General features: G+C 43.6%; 1 protein-coding gene across 1 annotated transcript; it reads right to left on the minus strand.

The window, feature by feature from the left end:
- Window positions 1–17160: 17160 nt before the first annotated feature.
- LOC127323423 (xylan glycosyltransferase MUCI21-like) lies at window positions 17161–19048 on the minus strand. The gene has a single exon (XM_051351563.1). The coding sequence runs from the start codon at window positions 18913–18915 to the stop codon at window positions 17431–17433; it is 1485 nt and encodes a 494-aa protein (XP_051207523.1). The 5' UTR covers window positions 18916–19048; the 3' UTR covers window positions 17161–17430.
- Between the last annotated feature and the right edge of the window lie 207 nt (window positions 19049–19255).

The following is a 19255-nucleotide window of genomic DNA, read 5'->3' on the forward strand; positions in this document are numbered from 1 at the left end:
TTATTTATATTGGGCCTCAACTCCTTGACGAGGTTCTTGCCGCCGGTCATATGACTTGTACATCCACTATCAAGTAGCCATTTTGACCCTCCGGCGGCATAGTCCTACATGAGATCAATTCTTGGATTTAGGTACCCATTTCGCAATGGGTCCTCTTTTGTTAGCAACAAGGGTCTTTGGGACCCAAATAGACCAAGCAACATAACCATCATATGGGCCAACATATTTAGCATGAACATCACCATAATAATCTTTAAATAAAACATAATGAGGGTTAGCATTTCCCGCATCATCATCATTCATGGTTTTGCCCTTAGGGGCTTCACCATTAGTGATATCTTTCTTCTTCTCTTGTGCGGGCTTGACCTTTTGCTTGTTTGCCTTGTTTGCCTTGGCCCCATACCCAAGGCCCTCCTTCCCATTGTTTGATCTCTGCTTACTCAAAAGATCATCCAAAGAAAGTTTACTTTGGGAAGAGGAGGCCTTGGCAAGTTCATCCTTAAACCTAGCATTTTCCTCAATAAAATTTGCATGATCACATGAAGGAGTAGAGGAACTAGGCACATCATATGAAGCAAGCCTAATTTGAAGTTGTTCATTTGACTTGGATAGGAGAGTGTATTCACTCTTCAAAGCTTTGTGAGTTTTGTCTAGTTCATCTAGATCCTTCACAAGTTTCTCATGATCAACACCAAATTGGGCCTTTTCCTTTTTAAGCACTTTATTCTTAGCCCTAGCAAGATCTCTAGCTTTAGTGAGCTTGTTAATTTCATCTTGAGGCTCTTCAATATTTTCTAGCATCTCTTCAAGAGAAGCTATGGTTTCTTGACTTTCCTCAAGGGCATTTTTAAGAGCATGAATTTCAAGAGAGTCTTCTCTCTCTATTTGACATTTTTTCTCAAGAGTATCACTTAGTTGAGCTATACGAGCCATGACATTTGAAACATGCTTTTTAGTGTTCCCTTGTAAGTTAAGAATGAATTCATCAAACTCAAGCATTTCTTGTTTCACTATTAGACTAGCATGATCAACTCCTAGGTCACTTGATATGTTAGGCATAGAGGGGCTAGGAGATGATACCTCGGAGGATTTAGCCATGAGACAACTTTCTTCCTCCACATGAATGACCTCATTGGGGAATTCACTTGGTGATGAAGAGTTAGTGGAGAGGGAGGCAAGAGCAACCAATCCATTAGAGGTTGCATCTTCTTCATCATCAACATCATCATCTCCGGAGGTATATTCTTCTTGAGTTGATAGCACAATAGATGTGTCCAAGGAGGACCTTGCCATGAAGCAATGTGCATTCTTGATATGAGGATTCTCATTGGGGGATTCAAAGAGAGATGAAGAGGGAATATTGGTAGTGGCAATGGCGGCCACTTCCTTTGAGCTTTGTTCTCCTTCATCACCGCTAGAACTTTCAACTTCATCGGAAGAATATTCTTCTCTAGTCACTAGCACAACTCTTGAAGGCCTCTTGCTCTTCTTGGTCTTGTTGTTGTAGAATTTCTTGTTGGGGGCTTTTGAATATTTGCTCTTCGTGTCTTTGCTCTTGTCCTTGGGAATGAGCCTTCCATTATGAAGCTCTCTATTCTCATAGGGGCATTCGGCAATGAAGTGGCGTTTGTCATCACAATTGTAGCATGATCTTGTCTTTGGACCAAAGCTAGTGAACCCACTTTTGTGGTTTCTCTTGATGTTGTCTTCCTTGGCCTTGGAGGGATCAACCCAAAAGGACTTTGCATGGAAGGCCATGTGATCATGATAGTGGCATTCCAAATCTTCCGGATAGGACATACTCCAAGATGCCCTATATTGTTCTTGAGGGTGCACTTCTTCTACGGGGTTGACCATCAAGGCAAGATTGTTCCCTTTTGACATACCAATGGCACGATTGAGAGAATCATGAGAGTTTTTCTCGAGCACCTTGAGGGCTTGCATCTCGTGCACGGCATCTTGAGTTGAGAGAGAGGAATAGCATTCTCTCCCAACAAGGGTCTTGACATCAATGGGTACATACGGCATCATGCATTCAATGTACTTCTCCTTGATCCAAGAGTCATTGATGTGGGTGGCACCAATAAGCCGGAAGGAATCGGCAACGATGAGAAGTCTTGAATACATGACTTGATGATCTTCATCCGGTAGCCTCATGAATCCTTCGGCTTGATTCCGAAGAGCATTATACTTGTTCCTTCTCGTGCTCTCACTTCCAATGCAACTAGCGGCCAACCCTTCCCAAGCTTCCTTGGCGGTGGTGTAGTTCCGAACACGAGGCAAATCCTTTGTCCCCACACTAGTTTGAATCATGTGCAAGGCGGTGTTGTTGAGTTGACTATCAACCGCTTCTCTTCTGGTCAACTTGTCGGGGTTGTAAGGGTTGAAGCCTTCCAAGATGATTCTCCAAAGTTCATTGGAGGCACTGCAAACATGAGAGCGAAACTCAAATCACCAAGTATCGAAATTCTCAACGGAAAACTTAGGTGGGTCGCCCCGAATGTTCAAATGGGGATGGGGAACCGGTATATCGGGAGATAGAAAAGGTGGAGCTACTCGATTGTAGCTCTCACCTCCACTAGTATCCCTAGGAGATGCAATGGGAGATTTGATAGTGTTTAAGTTATCACCTTCCACGGGTTTAGTAGAGGAGGGTAATGCCGCAGCACCTCCCTCTTCTAACATACCCGTGTCCTTTACCTCTACGGTGGGAGCCTTAGGAAGGACCGGAGTCAAAAGCTCGGAAATCATTTTTCTCATGCTTTCCATTTGAGCGTCCATGGAGGATCTCAACGAATTGATGTCCTCCATGGTGACCATCTTACCGGCCTCTTCCGAAGTCCCATCTTCCGGCATACTCTTAGGCGGTTAAGCCCGAAATAAGAGCCGAGGCTCTGATACCAATTGAAAGGATCGTATGCCGCACCTAGAGGGGGGGGGGTGAATAGGTGCTAACCAATTTTTAGTTCTTTTTCAATTTAGGCTTGACACCAAAGGTAAATTCTCTAGATATGCAACTAAGTGAATTTACCTATATGACAAGGTTATCAACTAAGCAAGATATAGCTACGCAATATATAGGAGATAGATTGGGATAGAGGTAACCGAGAGTGGAGCACGCGATGACACGGAGATGATTCCCGTAGTTCCCTTCCTTTGCAAGAAGGTACGTCTACGTTTGGAGGAGTGTGGTTGCTACGCAAGCCAAACCAACAGCCACGAAGGCTTCACTCAGATCTCCTGTGAGCAACGCCACGAAGGCCTAGCCCACTTCCACTAAGGGATTTCCTCGAGGCAGAACCCGGGCCTTTACAAGGTTCTTGGGGCACACTTCCACAACCGAATTGGAGGCTCCCAAATCTGTAACAATACAACAATCAACAACAACACATCAACACAAATCAACTAGGGAACCAAATAGGAACACTAGCATGAGATCCCTCAAACAAATGAGGGGGAAATGAGAATTTCTTCGGTGAAGATGTAGATCGGGGTCTTCTCCTTCGATTCTCCAAAGCACAAGGGATTTGGGTGGTTGAGGGAGGAGATCCGATGAATTTGGTGTTCTTGGTGGCTCAACAATGGTGTCTTGCTTTTTGGGGAAGAAGTGAGCAGCTGAGCCAATTGGAGAAGAAGATTATAAATAGTTGGTGGTGAAGATCTGCCGATCCTGCCGTTGGAGAGAGGTGGCCGGTAGTACCGGCCAGGTTGGGCCCACGCAAACATAGTCGTAGTCAATATTTTATCGTAACGAAGACGAAGTCCGGAGGAGAGACGGAGAGGCCCCATAGGGCGACCAAACCGCCCCGTAGCGCGACCAAGGGTGGGCCCACGCAAAGGGGTGGTTGATACGTCCAATTTGCATCACTATTTTATATCATAATTTGCTGTTATTCATTGATATATTTCATATTGGGACACAATACTTATGTTATTTCATCTATTTTGCATGTTTCATCATTATTGGAGGATCAAACACCGGAGCCAGGATTCTGCTGGAAAAAGCACCGTCAGAACGCAATATTTCGGAAGATCAACTGTGGGAGGAAATTATACCAAAAATCCTATTTTTCAAGATGATGAAGGAAGCCAGAAGGAGGAGCCAGGAGGAGCCAGGGTGGGCCCACACCCTAGGGCGGTGCGGCCCAGGCCCTGGCCGCACCGCCATGTGGTGTGGAGGGCCCACGGCCCCTTTCGCCTCCTTTTCTTCGCCAAACCCTTCGTCCCGAAGACCTAAGCCACAGAGGGTACCTCGCGAAGAGTTACAGCCGCCTCTGCGGGGCGGAGAACACCAGAGAGAAAAGAGCTCTCCGGCGGGCAGGAATCCGCCGGGGAAATTCCCTCCGGGAGGGGGAAATCGACGCCATCGTCACCGTCATCGAGCTGGACATCATCGCCATCACCATCATCATCATCTCCACCATCATCACCGCCGTCATCACCGCTGGACACCGTCACCGCCGTAGCAATTTGGGTTTGATCTTGATTGTTTGATAGGGGAAACTCTCCCGGTATCGATTTCTACTTGTTGTTGATGCTATTGAGTGAAACCATTGAACCAAGTTTATGTTCAGATTGTTATTCATCATCATATCACCTCTGATCATGTTCCGTATGATGTCTCGTGAGTAGTTCGTTTAGTTCTTGAGGACATGGGTGAAGTCTAAATGTTAGTAGTGAACTATGGTTGAGTAATATTCAATGGTGTGATATTTAAGTTGTGGTGTTATTCTTCTAGTGGTGTCATGTGAACGTCGACTACATGACACTTCACCATTTATGGGCCTAGGGGAATGCATCTTGTATTCGTTTGCTAATTGCGGGGTTGCCGGAGTGACAAACCTAAACCCCGTTGGTATATCGATGCAGGAGGGATCGCAGGATCTCGTAGTTTAAGGCTGTGGTTAGATTTATTCTTAATTACTTTCTTGTAGTTGCGGATGCTTGCAAGGGGTATAATCACAAGTATGTATTAGTCCTAGGAAGGGCGGTACATTAGCATAGGTTCACCCACACAACACTTATCATAACAATGAAGATTATTTAGCCGTATGTAGCAAAAGCATTAGATTAAAATCCCGTGTGTCCTCGAGAACGTTTGGTCATTATAAGTAAACAAACCGGCTTGTCCTTTGTGCTAAAAAGGATTGGGCCACTCGCTGCAATTATTACTCTCGCACTTTACATACTCGTACTTTATTCAACTGTTACATCAAAACCCCCTGAATACTTGTCTGTGAGCATTTACAGTGAATCCTTCATCGAAACTGCTTGTCAACACCTTCTGCTCCTCGTTGGGATCGACATTCTTACTTATCGAAGATACTACGATACACCCCCTATACTTGTGGGTCATCAAGACTATTTTCTGGCGCCGTTGCCGGGGAGTGAAGCGCTATTGGTAAGTGGAATTGGTAAGGAAACCTTTACTGTTGTGCTGATTTTATTTCTGCCTGCTGCTATAAGTCATTATGGAGAGATCTTCTCTTCAATTTCTATTTGGGAAATCTACTACTACTGCAACGGTAGTGGATGAAGCGCCAGGTGAGGAAGTAATACCATATAAAATACCTATGAAAATTATTGAACGTGTTATGGATAACCGCTATGAAGGGGATGGAACTGTCCACCCCGGTGATCATTTACTATTTTTGCATGAATTATGCGGGTTATTCAAATGTGCAGGTATTGCTATGGATGAAGTGAGGAAGAAATTATTCTCTTTATCGCTGTCTGGTAAGGCGGCGCATTGGTATAAATTACTGGATAATGGGGATTCTCTTGAATGGAATGATATTGTGCCCGGTTTTATTCTAAGTTCTATCCTCCAAGTGAAATTCATAAGGATCGGAATCGCATATATAATTTTTGGCCTCATGATGGAGAGAGTATTGCCCAAGCTTGGGGGAGATTGAAGTCTTTAATGCTCAAATGCCCCATTCATGAGCTTCCTGGTAATGTTATTATTGATAATTTCTATGCAAGACTTTCTTTTCAAGACAAGACCTTGCTGGATACTTCTTGTTCTGGATCATTTACACGCAACAAAGAAGAGTTTAAAAGGGACCTTCTTGATCGGATCCAAGAAAATACTGAAGGTTGGGAGAACGACAAGGATAGAGAATCAGGTATAATTTATGATTATAAATGCATTGAAGCTTTTATGGATACTGATAAATTTCGTAATATGAGTGCTACATATGGTCTTGATTCTCAAGTTGCTGTAAATCTTTATAAAGCTTTTGCCTCTCATTATGAATTGCCAAAGAAGAATTTTGATAAGTATCATGAACCGTATAAAGATAAAATTGATTCATCTATTAATAAATGCGTGGTAGTTGAAACTTCATCATGTTATTCCTGAAGCTTATATTGAAAAAACTCCTTTCCTCGCTAAAATGAAGGAGTACTCTGTTATAAATAGTGCGGTTCATAAAAGTGAAAAGAAACCTGTAGAACCCGAAGAACAAATAAAAGTTGAACTCACTGTTGCAATAGTTAAAGATCTTGTGACTGAAAATGTGGAGGATGGTCATATTATTTTCTGTGAAGATGCTTCAAATATTGTTTCACATCCTAATAAACCCAAACAAGCTAGTGTTCCTATGCTATCTGTTAAAATTGGTGATCATTGCTATTATGGATTATGTGATATTGGTGCAAGTGTTAGTGCTATTCCGTATGAGCTTTACACGGAGATTATGCACGAAATTGATTCTTGTGAACTTGAAGATATTGATGTGGTTATTCAGCTGGCTAATAGAGAAACCATTTCTCCAATTGGTATTGTTCGAGATGTGGAAGTTTTATGCGGTAAGATTAAATATCCTGCTGACTTCTTGGTACTTGGTTCTGCTGCTAGTGATTATTGTCCTATTATTTTTGGTAGACCTTTTCTAAATACTTGTGGAGCTATTATAGATTGCAAGAAAGAGAAAATTTTGACTAAATTTGCTGGTGAATCTTATGAGTTTAACTTCTCTAAATTTACTAAAACTCCTTATAAAGCTGATTTGCCTAGTAATGATTTTAAAATGAAGCAATGTGCATCTATTGTTCTTGTTCCTAACAATCCTTTGCAGCAACATTTGGAGGATAGCGAGAGCGAAATTTTTAGGAAAGAAAGAGATGAGCTTGAGGAAATTTTTCTTCGTCAACCTATTCTCAAGCATGATTTACCGGTGGAAGATTTGGGTACAACACCGCCACCAAAGGAAGATCCTGTTTTTGATTTAAAGCCTTTACCTGATAATCTTAAATATGCTCATATTGATGATAAGAAAATATATCCTGTTATTATTAGTTCTAAGCTTTCAGAGATTGAGGAAGAAAGGTTATTGGAAATATTGAAGAAGCACCGAGGCGCTATTGGCTACACTCTTGATGATTTGAAAGGGATTTCTCCTTCTATTTGCCAACATGCTATTAATATGGAAGATGATGCAAAGCCTGTTGTTGAACCTCAGCGTCGTCTAATTCCAAAGATGAAGGAAGTGGTAAGGAATGAGGTATTACGACTCCTTGAAGCTGGTATTATATATCCTATTGCTGATAGTAGATGGGTTAGTCCTGTGCACTGCGTTCCCAAGAAAGGAGGTATGACTGTTGTGCCTAATGATAATGATGAGCTCATTCCTCAAAGAGTAGTTGTAGGGTATAGAATGTGCATTGATTTTCGAAAAGTTAACAAAGTTACTAAGAAAGATCATTATCCTTTACCATTTATTGATCAAATGCTAGAAAGATTGTCTAAAAATACTCATTTTTGCTTTCTTGATGGTTATTCTGGGTTTTCACAAATTGCTGTTAAAGCTAAAGATCAAGAGAAAACCACTTTTACTTGTCCTTATGGAACTTATGCTTATAGACGCATGCCTTTTGGTTTATGTAATGCTCCTGCTACTTTTCAAAGATGCATGTCTGCTATTTTTCAAGGTTTTTGTGAAAGTATTGTAGAGGTATTCATGGATGATTTTTCCGTCTATGGGAATTCTTTTGATAGTTGCTTGCGAAACCTTGATAAAGTTTTGCAGAGATGTGAAGAAACTAACCTTGTTCTTAATTGGGAGAAATGCCACTTTATGGTTAATGAAGGAATTGTATTGGGACATAAAATTTCTGAGAGAGGTATTGAAGTTGATAGAGCTAAAGTTGAAGCAATTGAGAAGATGCCCTATCCGAGGGACGTTAAAGGTATTCGTAGTGTTCTTGGTCATGCTGTGTTTTATAGGAGATTTATTAAAGATTTCTCCAAGATTTCAAAGCCTCTTACTAATCTTCTTCAAAAAGATGTACCATTTGTTTTTGATGATGATTGTAAGGAAGCTTTTGATACTCTTAAGAAAGCCTTAACAACTGCTCCTATAGTTGAACCTCCTGATTGGAACTTACCATTTGAAATTATGTGTGATGCTAGTGATTTTGCTGTAGGCGCTGTTCTTGGACAAATGAGTAGATAAAAAGCTGAATGTTATTCATTATGCTAGTAAAACTCTTGATGCTGCTCAAAGAAATTATGCTACAACTGAAAAGGAATTATTAGCTGTAGTCTTTGCTTGTGATAAATTTAGATCTTATATTGTTGATTCAAAAGTTACTATTCATACTGATCATGCTGTAATTAGATACCTAATGACAAAGAAAGATGCTAAGCCAAGGCTTATTAGATGGGTACTTCTTTTGCAAGAATTTGATTTACATATTGTAGATAGGAAAGGTGCTGATAATCCTGTTGCTGACAATTTGTCTAGATTGGAAAATATTGCTTATGATCCTGTTCCTGTTAATGATAGTTTTCCAAATGAACAATTGGCTGTCATAAAGGTGAGCTCGCGAGACAGTCCTTGGTATGCTGATTATGCTAACTTTATTGTTTCCAAGTACTTGCCTCCAACCTTTTCAGCTCAGCAAAGGAGGAAATTCTTTTATGATTTGAGGCATTATTTCTGGGATGACCCACACTTATATAAAGAAGGAGTGGATGGTATTATGCGAAGATGTGTCCCCGAATATGAACAACAAGAGATATTGAGTAAATGTCATGGTAGTGCTTATGGAGGACATCACGCCGGAGAAAGAACCGCGCAAAAGGTCCTACAATCAGGTTTTTATTGGCCAACTCTCTTCAAGGATGCGAGAAAGTTTATTTTATCTTGTGATGAATGCCAAAGGGTTGGTAATATCTCCAGACGCAATGAAATGCCTATGAATTATACTCTTGTTATTGAACCGTTTGATTGTTGGGGATTTGACTTCATGGGACCTTTTCCGTCTTCGGAAGGTAACACTCATATACTTGTTGCTGTTGATTATGTTACTAAATGGGTGGAAGCTATACCTACAAAAAGTGCTGATGGTGAGACCTCTTTAAGAATGCTTTTAGATATTATTTTTCCTAGATTTGGAGTACCTAGATATATTATGACTGATGGAGGTTCTCACTTTATTCATGGAGGTTTTAGAAAAACTCTTGCTAAGTATGGTATTAATCATAGAATTGCTTCCGCTTATCATCCTCAAACTAGTGGTCAAGTTGAATTATCAAATAGAGAGATTAAATCTATTTTGGGAAAGACTGTTAATAAAACTAGAAAGAATTGGGCTAGTAAATTGAAGGATGCATTATGGGCTTATAGAACTGCTTATAAAAATCCCATGGGAATGTCACCTTATAAAATGGTTTATGGGAAAGCTTGTCATTTACCTTTAGAACTAGAGCACAAAGCTTATTGGGCTGTTAGAGAATTAAATAAAGATCCTAAACTTGCCTTGATAAGAGGTTGTTGCAATTGAGTTCTCTAGATGAATGGAGAAGTGAAGCTTATGAAAATGCTAAACTCTTTAAAGAGAAAGTTAAAAAATGGCATGATAGGAGGATTATCAAAAGAGAATTTAATATTGGGGATAAAGTCCTATTGTATCGGTCTCTGCCTCAGATTCTTTGCAGGGAAATTACTCTCGAAATGGGAAGGACCATATGTTGTCGAAGAGGTGTATCGTTCAGGAGCAATCAAAATTAGCTCTCTCCAAGGCAATGCTACGCAAGTGGTGAATGGACAAAGACTCAAGCATTATATCTCGGGTGATTCTTATAATGTTGATGTTGATATTATTCAAGTGGAAACACCGGAAGCTTTCATCAAAGGGCAAATTGACAAATTCACCTTAACTCGACTTTGAATAGGTAACAAGATCGTAATGAAAAGTACGCAATTTACTTTCCGAACAATATTTTCGCTGTTTTTGGAAAATATGAAAAATTACGAGTTCGAAACGGAGTGGAAAGGACGCACGAGGGAGCCACCATAGGCGGCGCGGCTGACTGGGCCCACGCCGACCTATGGTCTGGCCGCCCTGCCGCCCTTTCCGACTCTGGTTCGATCCGGTACTTTCCGTTTGTCGTGAAAAATTTTGCTATATAATCCCCCGGACCCTCGGAGGTCCGTATATCGTGTTTTCGACGTGTTTTGTTTCGAGCTGTTTCGCCAGATTTGCTTCGGATCTAGAGCCATCATGTCTTCGTCGGAAACTCCGAAGGACAGCTCCAGCAAGGATGTTGGCAACTTGTACATGGAGGAGCTGAGGATGCACCCCAAGGAGTTGCTGCTCGTTGAAGGAGAACTGCAGGTCAAGGATGTCCAGGGTCCTAAAGGAGAAGGAAGCCTGGAAGACAGGATGGAGAAGCTAGAACAAGAGGTTTTCAAGTACAAGAAGATGGCTGAGCGTGAGGTGGATATCTTCCACAGGATTGTGTCTGAACTCATTGCTGAACATGAGAAGGAAACTGCAAAGCTTTGGAGCGACATCCTCTCACTTCACGACACCACCAACAAGCTCCAAGCACAACTCTATGATTTTCAGAATCAGAACTGTGAGTATGAAAACAGGTTTAAATACATAAGCCGTGCTGCTAGTTTCAGGATCCCCGAGACCAAGATGTCGTTTCTTGATGGAGAGCCTCTTCCTTGGAAGCTTGATGACGGGAATTCATCACCACCATCGCCGAAGGAGTAATTCATCATCGGTATTGGCATCCCCTTGGTTTGTTCCAAGCTTGGGGGAGTGCCGCGGTATCACATTATCACTACCTTTTATTTTTATTGTCAAGTAGTGTCATATCATGAGTAGGGAAGTTATCATATAAGATGGGTTGCGTTTGGAAGTATCTCTCTTTAGTTGGTTATCTATGTATCCCTTGGTGTGAGTTATCGTTATGGAATATTAATGAGAAGTCTTATCATTTACATATTGCACATCTTATTTTAGTTTGCAATCTCTACTATATGATTCACCTTGTTGTTAGTATTGGTATCACTTTGGGAGCATTGAATAAATCTATTTGGTTTTGGCAAACTTAGCATTGGTCAATAGCAACAACACTTTGAGGTTTAAATAGAAAAGAGAAATACATGTAGATGTTTCATCGTCTTTCTTGTTAGCTCATAGCTTACTATTCTGAAGTTAAAATTGTTTGTGCCTACAAGGAAGATGCATGATTGTCTCTATCATATGTATTTTGTTTGTTTCCCTCGACTCTTATGCTTGCTAATTAACCTTGCTAGCCAAAGACCTGTACTGAGAGGGAATACTTCTCGTGCATCCAAACCTTAACCCAAACCTATGTCATTTGTGTCCACCATACCTACCTACTGCATGGTATTTTCTGCCATTCCAAGTAAATACTTCATGTGCTACCTTTAAACAATTCAAAACTTAGTATCTCTTATTTTTGTCAATGTTTCATAGCTCATGAGGAAGTATGTGGTGTTTTATCTTTCAATCTTGTTGGGCAACTTCCACCAATGGACTAGTGGCTTCATCCGCTTATCCAATAACTTTGCAAAAAGAGCTGGCAATGGGATTCCCAGTCCCAAATTAATTAAACTAAATAGACACTCCTCCATGGTATGTGATTGATGGACGGCACCCGAAGGATTCGGTTAGCCATGGCTTGTGTAAGCAAAGGTTGGGGGGAGTGTCATCATCATAATAAAGCTAAAATAAAAAGGCACTCCTTCATGGTATGAGATTGTTGGCAGGCACCCGAGGATTCGGTTAGCCATGGTTTGTGAAAGAAAGGTTGGAAGGAGTGCCACACAAAATGAAAATAATATGGGAGCCGCTCTTAGGAGGTTGTCTGGCAAGGGGGTTAGAGTACCCGCTACCAGTCGTTGACAACAACAAACACCTCTCAAAATGTTACTTTTATTCTCTTTATATGATTGCAAAACTGAAAAAGCTCTAGCACATGATTTAATCCTGCTTCCTCTCGCGAAGGGCCTGTCTTTTACTTTATGTTGAGTCAAGAAACCTATTTCCCTCCATCTCAAGCAAGCATTTGAGTAGTTGTGATCAAACCATTATATTGTGATTTGCTTCATCATGTCTTTTATTCTTCCTTGTTTAGTACAAGTTTTATCTGAATGAATATAGCTTTGCAAGTTATCAATGATCATGAGAAGACCATTATGATTGAGTATGCAAGTTGTGCCTTATAAACTTTAACATGAGATCGCTTCTCATTTAGATTAATATTATGTGTTAATTGTTCTCCACTCAAGAACGAAGTTTGCCATCACCAATCATGATTTCTCATGCACCTTTACTTGTGGTTACCTTATACTTGTTTCAATATGAGTTATAAGAGGTTGTTTACTATAATATCCTGTGTGAATGAATATGATGCTTCTTGTCCGTATTTTATTTATCGACTCTTCACTCCATAAACATGTGGTCATGTCTATCGAGTTCGCTTTCGCTTGGGGACAAGCGAAGTCTAAGCTTGGGGGGAGTTGATACGTCCAATTTGCATCACTATTTTATATCATAATTTGCTGTTATTCATTGATATATTTCATATTGGGACACAATACTTATGTTATTTCATCTATTTTGCATGTTTCATCATTATTGGAGGATCAAACACCGGAGCCGTGGATTCTCGCTGGAAAAAGCACCGTCGTAACGCAATATTTCGGAAGATCAACTGTGGGAGGAAATTATACCAAAAATCCTATTTTTCAAGATGACGAAGGAAGCCGAAGGAGGAGCCAGGAGGAGTTGCAGGGTGGGCCCACACCCTGAGGCGGCGCGGCCTGTGCCCCGGCCGCGCCGCCATGTGGTGTGGAGGGCCCACGGCCCCTTTCGCCTCCTTTTCGCCAAACCCTTCGTCCCGAAGACCTAAGCCACGAGGGTACCTCGCAAAGAGTTACAGCCCGCCTCGCGGGGCGGAGGACACCAGAGAGAAAAGAGCTCTCCGGCGGGCAGGAACTGCCGGGGAAATTCCTCCGGGAGGGGGAAATCGACGCCATCGTCACCGTCATCGAGCTGGACATCATCGCCATCACCATCATCATCATCTCCACCATCATCACCGCCATCATCACCGCTGGACACCGTCACCGCCGTAGCAATTTGGGTTTGATCTTGATTGTTTGATAGGGGAAACTCTCCCGTTATCGATTTCTACTTGTTGTTGATGCTATTGAGTGAAACCATTGAACCAAGTTTATGTTCAGATTGTTATTCATCATCATATCACCTCTGATCATGTTCCGTATGATGTCTCGTGAGTAGTTCGTTTAGTTCTTGAGGACATGGGTGAAGTCTAAATGTTAGTAGTGAACTATGGTTGAGTAATATTCAATGGTGTGATATTTAAGTTGTGGTGTTATTCTTCTAGTGGTGTCATGTGAACGTCGACTACATGACACTTCACCATTTATGGGCCTAGGGGAATGCATCTTGTATTCGTTTGCTAATTGCGGGGTTGCCGGAGTGACAGAAACCTAAACCCCCGTTGGTATATCGATGCAGGAGGGATCGCAGGATCTCAGAGTTTAAGGCTGTGGTTAGATTTATTCTTAATTACTTTCTTGTAGTTGCGGATGCTTGCAAGGGGTATAATCACAAGTATGTATTAGTCCTAGGAAGGGCGGTACATTAGCATAGGTTCACCCACACAACACTTATCATAACAATGAAGATTATTTAGCCGTATGTAGCGAAAGCATTAGATTAAAATCCCGTGTGTCCTCGAGAACGTTTGGTCATTATAAGTAAACAAACCGGCTTGTCCTTTGTGCTAAAAAGGATTGGGCCACTCGCTGCAATTATTACTCTCGCACTTTACATACTCGTACTTTATTCAACTGTTACATCAAAACCCCCTGAATACTTGTCTGTGAGCATTTACAGTGAATCCTTCATCGAAACTGCTTGTCAACACCTTCTGCTCCTCGTTGGGATCGACATTCTTACTTATCGAAGATACTACGATACACCCCCTATACTTGTGGGTCATCAGTGGTGTGGGCCCCCAGGCGTCCACCGACCTCGCCCTTCCACCTATTTATTCACGATCTCGGGAAAAACCTAAACACCCGAACCTCCATCCATGAAAAGTTCCATCGCGGCCGCCATCGCCGACCCTAGCTCGGGAGGGTTCTGAAGCTCTTCCCGACACCATGCCGGAGAGGGAGATCATCACCGGAGGTCTCTACATCGCCATGCCCGCCTCCGAAGTGATGCGTAAGTAGTTCTTCCCTGGACTATGGGTCCATCGCAGTAGCTAGATGGTTGTCTTCTCCAATTTGTGCCTCATGTTTAGATCTTGTGAGCTGCCTATCATGATCAAGATCATCTTTATGTAATGCAACATGTTGTGTTTGCTGGGATCCGATAAATATGGAATACTATGTTGAGATTGATTATATACTTGTCATATGTTATTTGTGATCTTGCATACTCTCCGGTACTAGTAGATACTCTGGCCAAGTAAATGCTTATGACTCCAAGAGGGAGTATTTATGCTCGATAGTGGGTTCATGCCTCTTGTTTTCTATAAGAGTGACAATAACTTCTAAGATTGTAGATGTGATGTTGCTACTAGGGAGAAAACAACAATATTTTATCCAAGGGTAATTCTATTGTTTACTTTACACACATTGCTTAATGCGATAATTTGTTGCTTTCAACTTAATACTGGATGGGGTTCGGACGATAACCGGAAGGTGGATTATTAGTCATAGACGCAGTTGGATTACGTTCTATGTATTATGTTGTAATGTACAAACGAATCTCATAGTAATCATCTTGCCATGTATGGTCTTTATTCTGTCAATTGCCCAGCTGTAATTTGTTCACCAGTATGTTATTTATCTTTATGGAGAGACACCTCTAGTGAACTGTGGACCCCGGTCCTTTCTTTTTTCAGGGTTAGTTGCTAAATAAAACTGACAGTTAGGTTTTCACTTGCCAGGTAGACCCAATAGTTGGGCCCGAATCATCATAAAATGTGTTAACACGCATAATTGGTGAAGTTGGTGCCATGTGTCACACATCTAGCCCAAGACTGTCCCCAAATGACGCGGGCTGATACATGTAAAATGTATTCATGAACTTTGATATATTTGATATTATATACTGTGATACATGCACGATATGTAAGATTTTCTGGTTGTTTTACATTAATTTATGAGATTTGCAACAAAGTCATCTTTCATTGGTGAAAGTGCGTGGAGCCTCCGTATGGTTTTGGTAATCAGTGACAATCCCAATGTATTAATGCTTGCATTGAATTTTTCTTGTAGGTTTTGTCCATAGACAATGCTTGAACCATATATTTGCTTCAAGTTTGAAAGAAGAAGAAAGTTGAAGAAGATAAAGTGTTTACCAAGGCATTGATCAAGGAGTGATCCAAAGATTGGTCATGAGAGAGTTGAGCCAACGACAGTTAAGTCTTGAAGAAGAAGATGGGGTGAGCCCTCATGTGTATCTTCAAGACATCAACATAATAAAGAAATAAGAAATATAGTGCAGGTTCAAGATGAACCATATCATAGAGATCATGTGCTTGAAGTTTTCCATCCATGTGGTGATCATGTATATGTGAAGATGTGACGAAGAAGCTCTCCCATAGTGAGGTATGGAGGATTAATTCGCAAAACTTCACTAAGCAAGCACAATCAAAAAGGGTGTTTTAACTTGAAATTGTCAATATCTTCATCATCATCTAGCTTAAGTGGAGTACCCAAGGTTTATATTTATTCTCGATAAGGTTTCCTTCTTACCGATCTCGTGATGTAGTTGTGTGACCAATTTATAGGATAGATGGACGTATTACGAAGAGAACTTTCGAGTGAGTAACTTCATCGTGTCGTTCAAAAAAAAGCTTAAACCCTTGCATGTTCTCATCATCGTTCTTGCTTGTTTCTTGGTTCTTATCTATGTGATATTTAGAGCTTGTGGTTATTCGCATGGCAAGATCTAGTCCATCAAAAACGGATTTTGTACGAAAAATTTGTTGCATTTTTTTATAGTGAAGTTTTTACCGTTTGTTTGTTTTTAGATTTTCCACCTCTAAATTCGTGGAGAAGTCTCCTCTATTTGTTCTTAAGATTTTTATTATGTTTCCAACAAAATTAGTTTCACTTCGTAAGGAGTTTCCAATTTTAAGATATTGCAGTTTTTGTAAAAGGAGTTTTTGGAGCAGAAGTTCTGCTCTAGTGGGACGGAACTTCCACCCTCCGGCAAAGAAATCGATCATGCAGTTTTTGTAAAGAGAGGTTCATTTGTTTTTGATGAAATTCGTTGACGTTTGGTTCGGTGCTCGTCCCATATTTTGTTGTTCAAGTTGCTTGGTGAGAAGAAAGACTTGCTGGCAAGCAAAGTTGGCATCTGAGGTTTCTGATAAAACGTCGGCAGCATCCGTCAGTGGAGGTGCTACATCTGGAACTAAAAGTTTGAACAACAGGCACGTTCACAAGTTTGGTAACGGCTATCCAAATCTACAAGAACCTTCCCATCAACACGAGAAGAGACCACGCATGTAGACCGTTGTTTCTTCTATTTCCGATGTTGTCTATGTTGGATTTCCTACATCGACAGCACACCTTCCAATCTCCAACTCAAAGCATCGTCAGATTGTTCAGATGTCTCTAGCAGTGAGGCTAACCTCAACAAAGCAGTTTGCACTTTAGATTCTTTGCCAACAAATTTAGCACGGGTAGCATGCTTGGAGGCCATGGCAACTTTTGTGCTAAATAAAATGGACACGACTATTTTTCTTAGAAAAGGAGATTGACGCCGTGACCCGTGGGAATTGCTAACACCAGTCACTTTATTTAGATAGCCATGCTTTGTTTATGTTCAACACGGGAATTGTTAACACTAGTAGTCACTTTATATTCAACAAGAATTGAACAACCGGCTCGGTTTTGTTTATGTTCCTCCTAACTCTTCTTTAGGCTACGTGTCTCCAACCACAACGCTTACGCTTTCTATATTCTGTTTTTCCACGCTAAAAAAGTAAAAAACTCTATTCTGCTTCACACATGTGAAAACAAAAAGATCTCACTCACACGTTGTAAACAGCAAAATAATTTGTCTATACAGTATCCACACCACCCATGTTACGAACTAGTACAATGGTTAGCTCTGTTGGCGGCGCCTCTGCGCCGCCCAGTGGCCGTACGCCTCGCGCAGCCGGCGCCGGAACCGCGGCATGTCCAGCCGCACATTCTGGCCGTCCAGATACACCTTCTTGGTGACCTGCCAGCCGTTGGCGTTGACGGTGACCGGGTCGGTGAGCACCGGGTGGTCGCTGGAGTAGCGGCGGTAGAGCGAGCTCTCGGACGGGAGGATCTTGTAGGGGATGTAGCGCAGGCCGAGGCGCCGCGCCGGCTGGCCGTAGTAGTTCTCGGCGGCCCAGTCGGTCCCGAGCGGCACGACCTGGATGAAGACGGAGCCTGGGCGCATGAAGAGGAAGTGCGTCATGGCGGCGCCGTGCACGCCCACCATGACGTCGGACCCGTTGAGGACGCGGTACATCTGGGCGAGCTCCGTGTCCGGGCGCGGCTGCAGCAGGTCCACTCGGAACCCGGCCTCCGCCGCCGCGCGCGCCAGCTCGGCCTCGTTCTCGATCGCGCGGGACCCGTTCCGGGACACGATCGTCAGCCGCGGCCTGTCGTCCGTCGTTTCTTGAGGGTGCCGTTTGTTAGTCGCTTCGGCCACGGCGGCCTTGGCCTTCTCCTCTTCCTCCTCGACGAGCACCTTGACGCGGCCGCGGTAGGCGTCGTCGAGCATCTGCCGGAAGTCCCGGATGCCCTGGGATCCCGGCATCCTTGAGGCGTCGATGGAGAGCTCGTCGTGGATGCGCAGGCCGACGACGGCCTCCGGGAAGCAGTGCGTCCGGTTGTCGTTGGCGAGGTCGACGGGCGCGTGGGCGGAGAGCTGCTCCACGACGTGGCCGTACTTGGTGATCCACCAGTCGTGGTACTCGAGCATGACGAAGACCACCTTCCTGTCGTATCGGCGCGCGGTGATGTAGAGCGGGATGATGCCGTCGTTGAACTCGTGGTAGACGTTGCCGGTGTACCCTCCCGTGGAGAAGACGACGGCCGGGACGTCGTGCCGGACGTCGCAGCGCCGCGCGGCCGGCTCGGCCTCGGGGACAGGCACAGCGCGGAGGCGGAGCTCGTCGATGGTGCTCATGACGCTGGACTCCCACTTGCGTGTGTAGGGCCGGATGAGCTCGTCACCGGCGGGCCGGGAGGAGGAGGAGGAGTTGGTGGCGGGCAGGAGCAGGAGGAGCGAGTTGGAGCGAGGCTGGGTGCGGACGTCCCCGCGCATGACGCAGACGTCGGTTCGCTTGGCGGTGCGGTCGCAGCAGATGGTGCCGTTGGCCACCGCGGAGCATGGCGCCGGTGGCGTCAGCTCCTGGCCGCAGCGCGTACTCCCCAGCTGCTGCAGGAGGTCGTCCATGGCGGCGGAGAAGGCCGGGCTGGTGGGGAGGAGCAGCAGCAGGCAGGAGGCGAAGGCGAAGCTGGCGAGCATGAGCAGGAGCGCGTCGCCGCCCTTGCCCTGCTGCTGCTGGTTGTGGTGCAGCAGCAGGCTCGCCCGGTGGTGGTGCACCATTGTCAGGCAGCAGTCACCTCCTCCTCCGATCAGAATTCAGCACGTACGATCAAATCCCACTTCCTCCGATCAGAATTCAGCACGTACGATCGTGCGAAACAGCGACAGAAGCTTGCCCTTTGGAATGCGCGCGTACGTGGGTGCCGGATGGCGTGGTGTTGTGTTTTGGTGGCGTCTTGTCTGCTGATAAGAGCGCGTTTGTTCCGGTGAGGGAGTTGTTGAGCTCGTTGCTTCAGCGGGAAGGGAAATGTCTGCGCGCGCGGCTGAGGGCTGACCGACTCACTGGAAACCGACTGGCAACGCAATCTGGACGGCGCCCGCGGGTGCTGGTGGCACCCAA

This window comes from Lolium perenne, chromosome 2 (genome assembly GCF_019359855.2).
Source record: "Lolium perenne isolate Kyuss_39 chromosome 2, Kyuss_2.0, whole genome shotgun sequence".
NCBI lineage: Eukaryota > Viridiplantae > Streptophyta > Magnoliopsida > Poales > Poaceae > Lolium > Lolium perenne.

Coding starts and splice junctions, on each gene's coding strand:
- LOC127323423 (XM_051351563.1), bottom strand. CDS start 18,915: ATGGTGCACCACCACCGGGCGAGCCTGCTGCTGCACCACAACCAGCAG.